We start from the raw sequence: 11072 nt of genomic DNA, 5'->3' as shown, positions 1-11072 counted from the left end.
CCTCATCTCTTCTGCTTACAGGCCCAGTGACAACACTTCATATTTTACCTCTACTAATCCTATCCGAAATTTGCGAAAAAAAAAATACTACTGATCGTAGTGTTTCACCTCCTCTAGAATATAATGCTAAAATTTCTCTGAATTTGTGCTCAACCTGGGTGATTATTTTTCACGTGAAAGGAAATTTTTTTATTAAGAAATAAAATAGCTTAATAAAAAAATTTCCTACTCAATTTCAATTGATCCCAGGGATTAGACCCGAATATAAAACAAATTCAACAATTTTGAAAAATAAATTAAAATTTAATGCTTAAATATTGAGGGTAAAATTCAGTACCTCCCAATTTTTTTTTTTTACCTAACACACTTCTAAGATCATTTGAGAGGAAATTTTACAAAATACCCTTCTTTAAAAAACTATCAAACAAAATATTCCTCTTAATTATTAACAAAATGTCGGGCTCCATCTATTTTCCTTTCTTCTAGGGGTGTCAATGGGTACGGTACGGGTCGGGTGGAGACATTTTCATACACATACACATACCCATTAAAATTGACTTTACCCATATCTTATCCATATCCATTAAAAATTTATCTTACCCTACCCTACCCTTACCCGTTAATATTATCGGGTAACGAAACGGTAGCGGATGAATAACGGATAATACTAGTATAATAATTAGTTTTATTATATTTTACAAATTAAACATAAAAAATTCATTCATTTCACATATACATAATTGCATTTCTAATAAAAAAAATAAAAAAAATGTGCAATCAATTCCAACTAAATTATTTTTTATAAAGAATAAAAATTCAAAAACACAAATATACATTTAAGTGTGTTGGAAATTGAATTGAATATACATTTAAGTGGGTTGAAAATTGAATTGAATATATATTTAGATTTTATAATTACCCTATAGGGTAACGGGTACGAAATAGTCATTACCCATACCCTTACCCATTTATTTAACGAAAAAAAATTCTTACCCATACCCATATCCAATAAGCTAACGAAAAAAAAATCTTACCCATACCCGCCTTATCGAATACGATACGGGTCGGGTAAACGGCTAAAAAGGTACCATTGACACCCCTACTTTCTTCCCCTCCTTCCTCCCCCCTCCAATTTACTTCTATTTTTTCTTCTTCTCCCTATATCGTGAAATTAAGTTGGCAGCTAATAAATAGATAGATCGATAAATGTTAGAAACTGGGAAAATTAAGTTAATAGGTTAATTGAAATGAAACTTCTCTATCTTGAAACTGATGAAATTAAGTTAACAGAAAAATTGCTGATAACTGAATGCTAATTGTTCAATGAAATAAATATAGATTAACACAATCATATATTATAATGTAGCAACAAAAGTGCTATGCAGAAAAAAATATTAAAATAGCCTACTGCCTACACTAAAAAAAATTATATGCAGCTTCTTTATTAACGATAGTTCTCTCATGTATGAGAGAGAAATAACTTTTTAAGTTTTCAACATCTCATTCAATTTTTTGTTCTTATTCTAAGTTCTACTTTATATTATCAATGGTTCTGCAGAAGAACTTTCCAAGGTAATTAACATTGAGAGGGTTCAAATGCCTCCATTTTTTGTACCTCCACTATGCCTTCATTTTTTAAAACTTTAATAATTCAAAATTTAAAACTTAAATGTCAAATAAAACCGTTGGATATGATCTACATCATTTTATTTATGCATGTGTAGAAAATTGTAACATTTCAATTTTATTTTGATTGTTATCAAGAGCTTGTAAAAAATGCACTAATGTGGATGATTTCTAAACGTTGATTTTTGAACTTATTGATTTACATAAAAACAAAATTAAAATGTGATAATTTTTTATGAGCACAGAGAGAAAATAACATAGATCACATCTAACGGTTTTATTTTGACTTTTAAGTTTTAAAAAATAGAAATATGATAGAAGCACAAAAAATAAAGACATTTGAACCCTCCTCGCTAACATTAGGGTCAATTAGAATTTAGAAGAAATCTCTTTTTACCGAAATTTTTAAATATACCATCATTCCAAAAAAAATAAACCCAAACACCCCGGTTTTGAAAATTTTCGAATTTTGACATGACCGCATCGCCTAGATGCGGCCACTTTTCTGCGGCCGCATCTAGGGGCAGCGGCCCATTTTTTTTTTTTTTTTTTTTCTCATGTGACTTTGAACTGAAAAAAGGGTGGCCGCTCCCTCGGGATGCGGCCCTGGCCGCATCGCCTAGAAGCGGCCCGAAATAAGGTGGCTGCTTCCTCGGGATGCGGCCGTGTCAAAATTCGAAATTTTTCAAAAAAATGGTGTTTGGATTTATCTTTTTTTGAACTATGGTATATTTAAAAATTTCGGCTCTTTTTATGATCTTTTCTTTTTGCTCACAGAAGCATATACTAACCTCCTACCCAAGCACGACCTCTATTACACTGCATTATTGTTTTATTTGATTGAAGAAAATTACGAAGAGAAAAAATAAAAGAAAAAGAAATAAATCTAATAGTAACTATAAGAATTATTTAAAATTAGTTACAAGTGACAAAAAATCGATGTTTCATTGTACTTCGATACTGGGTTCTAACCAGTAGAGCTTTAAAACCCAAATTATTAGATAAACATGACAAATTAATAGCAACTGATTAATATTAGAACTAAAAAAAGATACTAATACCACTTGATATCAAAATCGTAAAGGGTACCCGGCCAAAAAATGGTGAGATATATATGTTTGAAGTTGTATACATGTATAATCAAATCATAACAGGCAAAATAGAACTTTAAACAGCAATATAAACCTTAAGTTGATGTTCGTCTGGAATTAGAAGATAAGGATCTAAAAAAATAAAAGAGAAATCAACAAGCAACGGAGAAAATAGAGTAAACGAAAGAGAGAAAGGAGAGGGGAGGGAGAGAAAAATTGAGATCCACAAAAATGTTTTTTTTTTGTTTTTTTGATTCAATAAAGATATTTTGTTAATAATTTTAGAAAAGAGATATTTTCTCAATTTCCCTCATTTGAGCTCGTCCGCTGTTTTCTGCGAAGGCCAGAGCAATAGCAAAATATCGGTAAAAAAATTAACAGAGTAGTTTTGACTTTATGCAACACGCTGACTATAGAATCAAAACGGTATTACTGAGTATTAGTGCGTTGCATGAAGCCAAAACTACTCTCTTAAAATCTTTATCCAAAATACCCACGAGAGACGCCGCGCCGCGGGAAAGCGGCTCATGTCGGACTCGAAGCTCACGCTGGATCAAGAGTCGGAGTGTTACCCACCGTTCTGGCGCTCTACTGGCCGATAAACCGCACGACTGTACCAAAGATAGTAAATATACAGATCTGATACACCTGTCATCTCGCCGCATAACCCTTCTTTTTTCCTCTCCATCTTTGACTTCGGTCTCTGCCTCTACTTTGTCTCGCTCCCCACCTCCCATACGTGGTTATTAATAATTGTTTCCTCTCCCTAAAGGAGCCTCTTCCCATAACTCAGGGTTAGCTCTCTCTCTCTTTCTCTATCCAACAGGAGGTAAAAAATTGTTCTATTTCGTGGGAGCTCCTTTTTTCGTCTTTTATTATAGTGAGGTAATGCATCTAGGTTCAGGAGATACTTGGTAGTTAGCTATTATAACTCCCGATTAAATTGATTCGAATTTCCAAGTTTGATCTGATGTTTTCCTTGTTGTCATTATTCTATTGGTCGGTGATATTATATTCGTGTTAAGCTTTATTCGACAGTATCCTCGATTGTGGTTCTTCGCTTTATTGAAAATTTTGCAAGAACTTCTTGTGTTCTTTATTCGTGAAGTAACATTTTAGCTATTTCACAAGAGAATTCGAAGAATTTGGCCACTTTGCTAGAAAACGTTATAAAATTATATTACCGACCTAAATAAATGTTCTTAGAACCAAGACGGTATCTGTCAATTAGGTTGTAGTTGTTACAGGTTTAATTATTTATCTAACAAAATGGCCTTTTGACTGACTGCATCTTTTGTCATGCTTTTGTTTTGCTCTTATTACGAAGTCAGGTGTTTGATCGAATCGAGTTGGCTAAATATCCAATGGAAGCTTGCTGTCCTTATTTCGATCCAGATTTTGAAAATTTCAATCAGAGGATATATGGACCAAGGTGAGCTAATACCGTTCAAAGACTTCTTTTTTCAGGAACTTGTGTTTTGAGCTGAATTAAGCACCATGTCTTGCAGACGACCAAACTAAGAAGAGAAGTAAAAGAAAAATGATAGTAATTTTAATAAAAGATAAAAATGCCAGAGAGTAAGATAATAGCGCTAATGCTTGATACATCCTAACACACATGACAATGAAAATAAAGCTGAACAGCAAGTTTTAATAAAAGTTTCTTAATATTTTTCAGGGTCACGGTTGACAACGAGTCATGTGAGAACTGCACAGTAATCAAAGTAAGTAATATGTGTTGTAATCTCATAAATATTTCTACTTCCAAGGTAAAATCAGTACTTATCCTTTCTCGTCTCTGTCTAGGTAAATAGTCTCACTGAGCAAGACCTCTTGCTTGAAGTGCTTCAAGTTTTGACTGACATGGATCTTTGTATCACTAAGAGCTATATTTCTTCCGATGCGGGGTGGTTCATGGATGGTATATGGCTTCTCTTCCTTCAATTTTTACCCTTTGTTTTAAAAGATGCTTCTGGAATTTGAAATCTCATTAGTTAGTCATAAGATAGTAGGACAGAAAGCAAAAAAAGATGTTATGCTACCAGGAGAAGAAGATAGTATCTCCTTTCTGCAAATTAGCTCTGACCAGGAAAGCTGGTGAAGATGCCATGCCTAGTATAGCACTTGTTGTTCTTAGTGCTGTCTAGAGCCTTGTTATTAGTTTATGAGTTAGTGCTATTATTAACTTTTGTGATGTGATTATCTGTAGTAGCAGAGAGCCATATTTTGTGCTAGTTAGAGATAGCAGCAGACAGAGAGAGTCATAAATGCTCTTTCTAGGGGATTATCCTTTTGTAACCCAAAACACTGTTTTGTTATGTTAAATGAAACTGGGCCTACAAAAAAAATCACCTGGACACATATGATCCCAACCTTGTTCCCTTGAGGCGTGGCTTCAAATATAAGAAGTGACTTGCGGCCATCACGCCTTTTCTGAGAAGTTACTTTGGTCTCTTCTTTAATGTGTGCATTGCTTTGTTGCAGTCTTCCATGTGAAAGATCAAAATAGTAACAAGGTGCAGGACAAGTCAGCTATTAGCTACATCCAACAGGCATACCTCTCTCTCTCTCTCTCTAACACATACAGCTGAGCACATCTTTTTGGGTTGTTGAAAGTATCCTAGAATTACTATTCATGCACAATGACTAATTTATCTTTCAACTATTCTTTGCCCCCATCATTATCCAAAGTTAGACATGATAAATTATTGGCATTTCAGGCAATTGGTGCTGGATGGATTCATCATGACTCAGAACCAAGAAAACAGAAAGAGGCGACGTTGTTCCCAAAATATGAAGAAAATTCATCTTCTGACTGCACAGAAATTGAGATGATCGGCCCCAATCGGCCTGGGATTTTCTCAGAGATTTCAGCTGTACTTGCTGAGCAGAGGTGGGTTGTTTCTTTAAAAAAATAATAAAAGGTGCCTTTTTAAATGGAAGCCAGGTGCATTTGCATCCTCAAAGGATGAGAGAATCCCGTCTGCAGGAAAATCAGTGTCCTGATCATAAAGAGGATAGTATTTTCTGTTTACTACTTGTGGGTTATATTGTGCACTGTTGCCACATGAGAAATATCATTGATGCCCTTCTAGAAAATGGAAGTATTGCAAACTTCCATCTCACGTGAAAGTAAAAAAAAAAAAAACCCTATTCTCTTCCTTACTTTTTTAGAGACAAAAAGGTTCGATTTAATTGAACTTCAGTGAGAATAATCCGAATTTAGTCTCTATAACATACTTTTTGGCAATGTCAAGCTAAAAATCTTAGGATTGAGCTATACTTTTGGGTATCTTTATGGAAATTGGAAATACAAGGTTATAGAAGATATGATGATGTTTTGTACTAAGAATGTGAATTTCACGTACTCGTTAGGAGTGTGTTCATGGTATTTCTTCCATAATTCTCATTGTGTGGGGGTAAACTATGCGAACAAAGTTCTTAACATTTCTCCTACAAAGTTCATTTGTTAATTTTTTTAAATGACCCATCTTCTGGACTGATAGGTGCAACATTGTAGAAGCACATGCCTGGACTCACAATGACTGCCTGGCATGTGTGGCCAAAATATCCTCTGATGAGCCAACCTCACCTCAGATACACGACCCCAGCCGCCTCGCCACCATAAAGGACCACCTCTCTACTGTCCTACACAGTGGTGGTGTCAAGGCCCGTTTCCTAGGTTGCAATAGTACGGTTGGCCAGGCAGATGCTGAGCGTCGGCTGCATCAACTAATGTTTGCCAGGCTTGACTTCGACCATCATTATTACTCAGAGATCGATGTGGGAAAATACGACTTGGTAGAGGGGAGGAGGACGGTGGTGTCTGTGGACGGATGTAATGAGAAGAGATACTCAGTGGTGAATGTGGAGTGCTTGGACAGGCCAAGGTTGATGTTTGATACAGTGTGTACTCTAGCGGATCTGCATTATGTCGTCTTCCATGCATCAATTGTTTCTCACGGGCCTTTTGCTTCTCAGGTGCGTGTCTTGATTATGGGGTACCCTAATGCCTTTCGCTCATACATATAAATTGAATGGTCACGTCACAACCTGTACTGCATTTTTTTGTTGAATTTTAGTAGATCATAAGAAATGAATTATGGCTAGGTATGAACCCTTAAAGTATCTTTAGATACATTCCTAACTGCATAGATTATTAAATAAAATATGTAGATCTGTCAGTTATAGGCATGACCTGTACTCTATCCGCAATGCCTTGTTTCTGGTTCAGTTGTTGTTGGTTGGATCCCATCCATTCCATATCTTATCAGAGTTGACATCCTCAGTAGAATGTATTAGGGTAACACCAACAAACAATAATGTGACTTTTTGGTCCCCACTCTAAATAAATCTCAACCATGCAATCAAGGATTATATCAGCCAAGGAAAATGAAAGGAGTTGTATAGCAATATTAGATTTAAACCAATATCCAGACCTGTATGGATTTCATAATGTCCTGACATGTAGGATATGAATATTTCCGTGCGGAAAGCACAGTGGTTCGGTGTATCAATTATCATTTTCCTTTAACTCTGTTAGGCTTCTATAACAGGGTTTATTAATAAAGGTTGTTTTCTTGCAGGAGTATTATATCAGACACAAGAATGGACGTGTATTAGATAGTGCAGACGAGAAGCAGCTAATTGTGAAATGTTTGGAAGCTGCAATTGAGCGCCGAATCTGTGAGGTGAAGAGACATTTGTTTAAGGAATATTATATGCCCATCTGCTCAATATTGCAAAATCCAAAACTATGAGCAAAATTATCATTTTGGGCCTACTTAGAGTTGTGGGAAAAAAAGGCACCAGTGTTTTCATCTTGGGCTACCAATAAGTGCTTTTGAGCCATTGGTTGGTTTGAACTTCCACAAGAATGACACTAGGATGTAGGATGTATACTGCAATTTTTCTATGGCATGTTTAGAGAAGGAAAATGAAGTTTCTATTTAGTCAGATTGCACTTTTCTCCCCTTGTCTTTATCGTGTTTCCTAATTGCATTTACCAATACCATCCTAATATTTCGTCTATATTATTTAAACAGGGTGTTAGATTAGAGCTATGCACAGAGAATAATCTGGGGTTGCTCTCTTACATCACACGGGTCCTACGAGAGAATGGACTAACCGTTGCCCATGCTGATATAGAGACCAAGGGAGAGAATGCGACCAATGTGCTCTATGTGCAGGATATTTCAGGCAACAGTAATATTGACCAAACTGTTCTCGAGACAATCAGAAAACAGCTGGACCCGCTTGCATTTCAGGTTGTGAACAAACCAACTTTCCTGAGAAATTGTTCTGATAGAGCTGTTTTTGGTTTTCAGGCTTTTATGTTTCTGCAAAGTAGACAGCATCAATATATTTAGTCTTTTTGGAAACAACAACAAAAATTTCCCGTATGTTCAGTTAATGGCCAATTATTAGAAGTAACTTTTTAAGTTAGAGCGAAATTGGCAAAATGGCTCCTAGAATAAAAAATTTCGCTAATTGGCTCCTAGAATAAAAACAATGCTTCAGCTTGGTCATCAAAGTCGAGGACTTCTTGATCTATCATTCGTTTAATTTTAGTTTGGTTGGGTTGGTCCAGTGGATTGTAGAGGACTCATTAGGGACAGGTTTCAAATTGTCAATTTATTTTGCTTGGAACATGGATTCTAATTATTAGGCCAATGGTTGTGACGTAAAGAGCAATTTGCAAATAACACAGAAGTGCTTGGTCCTGGTGGCAAATATGAGATATCCTTAGATTTAAAATGGGATGGGAAGGAGCTCAGGGATACTTGAAATTTAAAACTTTTGTTTCGTAAGAAAACCAGTTGCTACAAAAAACTTGAGCTGGTGTAGAAGACCCCTTTGATCATTTTTTATGTTCTTAACAGGTAAAGCATTATGAGGTTTCTTCTCTTTCATCCTCTCCCAGGAGGAAATCCAGCATGTCACCTGAGAGAGATGCTATCTCGTTTGTAAGTTTGCTTAGGTCCAAGATAGAGAGGTTCTCACATGGCTTCATCTCAATGTAATGATCATGTTTCCGCCACCGCCCCCGTGTACAGCTGGATCATACCAATGACCAACCACGTTTAATAGAGAAGCGTAGGTGTTCATAGTGTACTCCTATTCATTATCTAACCTCAGTAGCTGTTTGCTTTTGTATAGTCAACATAAAACTGTTAATATTATCCTTCACCTTGATTGCATGCATTAAAAAAATAAGATCCTTCCATGCCCAGTAATTCTTTTAATTCGGTCATCATTCGCAGTATCTACGCCCAAGTGAAAAATTAACGCACCCAAGTTAAAATATTAGCTAGAAGATTAAGGCTCTGTCAGGTTTGTATTTAGGCAAATTTTCTGAAATAGCTGTCCTTGAGAATTTATGGAGAAAAAAATTCAACTTTAGTTTTGAAGTTAAATATGAAGAGCCTTTTAACTATAGCTACTCTCTCTCATTAATAAAAGAGTGTATCTTATCGGATTGCTTTTTGCTTGGGTTCAAACTAAAATTTTGAGATGCGCAACATGAATCATTTAAATTTTTTTTTTTTTTTTTGTACCAGTATTTATGAAATCAATTTGGAGGACCACTGTTATCCCTTATCACTCTATGGGGACAACTTAATTTGGTAGAACTAAACATCATCACCGCTAAAAAGAATGCAAAGGCCCCAATCAAGTGAAAGCCGGTATGCTTACCGATAGTTGAGAAGCGACTGATATACAGGACATGGATCCGTGGATCCGTGGTATACAGGATAGTTGAGAAGATGTTGTAACATTTGAGATGACGGCCTCACGGGGTATACAGGACATGGATCCGTGGAAGATAGTTGAGAAGCGACTGATATATATCGTTACAGCGGGAAAATGACAGATGTGACTTGGAGGGAAAATGACAAACATAACGGCCCAAACAAGCAGTGAACGGAACTACAGAGGTGAAGGTGAAGAAGCTATAGATGATAAGATCTACTGTAAAAGTTATTTACGGCCAGAACAATTCGGTATTAATAGAATTTTTATTTTTTTGTAATCTGTTAATATTTCAGTTATAATAAAAGGGACCCTACTTGCAAACTGGATAATAACAAAAAATAGTAAATATTCCTCGCAGCAGTGTCATTAAAAATAGTTCTTTGTGACTGGATCGGTAAATAATTTGCTGAATATAGTATTTAATAGAGTACTTCCTAAGTAGCTACTAGTGTCATTAAAAATAGTTCTTTTTCAGAAGATAATGGTCAAGTAAAACAAAAAAGAAAACGAAGCACATTCATTTGTAACTATAAATATCCACAAGGTTCGCAAGCGAGAAAATATTAATATAACATTTTTAAAAGAAACAAGCGAACTGCTTTTTTCGTCGTATGTTACTTCTCTTACAACATGACAGCCAAAGGAATGGCTCAGTTGATTCGTGAAAGACAATACACGTAGAAAAACACAATAATAGTACATGAAATTTTCAGAAGAGGATGATTATGGAGATGAATCAGAATAGCTTTTCAGTAACGTCTTGCCAAAGGATTGACTTGTCAATTTCTTACTTGTGCCATTCCCCAACTAAGCAATTTGTTCGGTTTTATCATACAAACTTGGAAGGCCACCTGTGAAGAGAATTTTGTTGCCTCGCCATTTTGCCGGGTAGGCATGTCCTTCAAGATACAATATGCGGATTTTCCACTGAAAAATCACATAAGAGTAAAAGAAACTCGTGATTTGTATTACAGTATTAGTGTGTTACTGTATTAGCATTGATTGAGTATGGTACATGTCTGTGCCAGTTGCCAGTTGCTACACCCGGTACCACCAGATTGCATTTGGCAATTCAAATATTTTCCTTTGTGTAGGTTCAAGTTGCAAAATAACAACTTTCACTGGTCCTAAATAGTTTAAAATTATTGAATTTAAACACTTTCAGATTATTATATTTTAGTTACATTTTCAGAAAACTGCTAATTTGGTGGATAGTTAGAAAAAGAGTGATGCTTGTTGGAAATTCGAGTAGGTTATTGTGCAACAATTCGATTCAATTCATTATTTGTTCACTATCTGAAAATTAGAATTCATGTGTAAAACTAATTCGAAGATTTATATAGAGTTTATCACTAGACGTGCAGCGGATAATTCGAGTCCTAGCAGCAATCTTTTTTCTCTATTCGACTCATGTTGGATCAACGTAGCAGCTGTTGCTATTAGCCCAATGAGTAATTTTGTCGAGCACCTTGCGGGCATACACCAATAACCAATAAAATGGAGAAATATGAAAGTTAAACAAGAAGCCAACTCAAACAAACAATCAAGCACAGAAAATATAAAAGAAAAACACAAGATTTACGTTGAAACCCTTGCGGG

The 11072-nt window shown here is 35.6% G+C and overlaps 1 protein-coding gene across 1 annotated transcript; it reads left to right on the top strand.

The window, feature by feature from the left end:
- Nucleotides 1-3511: 3511 nt before the first annotated feature.
- On the top strand, nucleotides 3512-8949 carry LOC144565207 (ACT-like superfamily protein). Its single transcript, XM_078314891.1, has 10 exons — nucleotides 3512-3602; nucleotides 4049-4149; nucleotides 4396-4441; nucleotides 4524-4638; nucleotides 5202-5269; nucleotides 5438-5610; nucleotides 6224-6698; nucleotides 7304-7408; nucleotides 7763-7984; nucleotides 8600-8949. Exons 2-10 carry the CDS (start codon nucleotides 4082-4084, stop codon nucleotides 8738-8740), a joined length of 1413 nt encoding a protein of 470 aa, XP_078171017.1. The 5' UTR covers nucleotides 3512-3602; nucleotides 4049-4081; the 3' UTR covers nucleotides 8741-8949.
- The last annotated feature ends 2123 nt before the right edge of the window (nucleotides 8950-11072 follow it).

This window comes from Carex rostrata, chromosome 14 (assembly GCF_964058835.1).
Source record: "Carex rostrata chromosome 14, lpCarRost1.2, whole genome shotgun sequence".
NCBI lineage: Eukaryota > Viridiplantae > Streptophyta > Magnoliopsida > Poales > Cyperaceae > Carex > Carex rostrata.
Note: the sequence above shows the minus strand (reverse complement) of the source record. Positions and strands in the feature narration are given on the sequence as shown.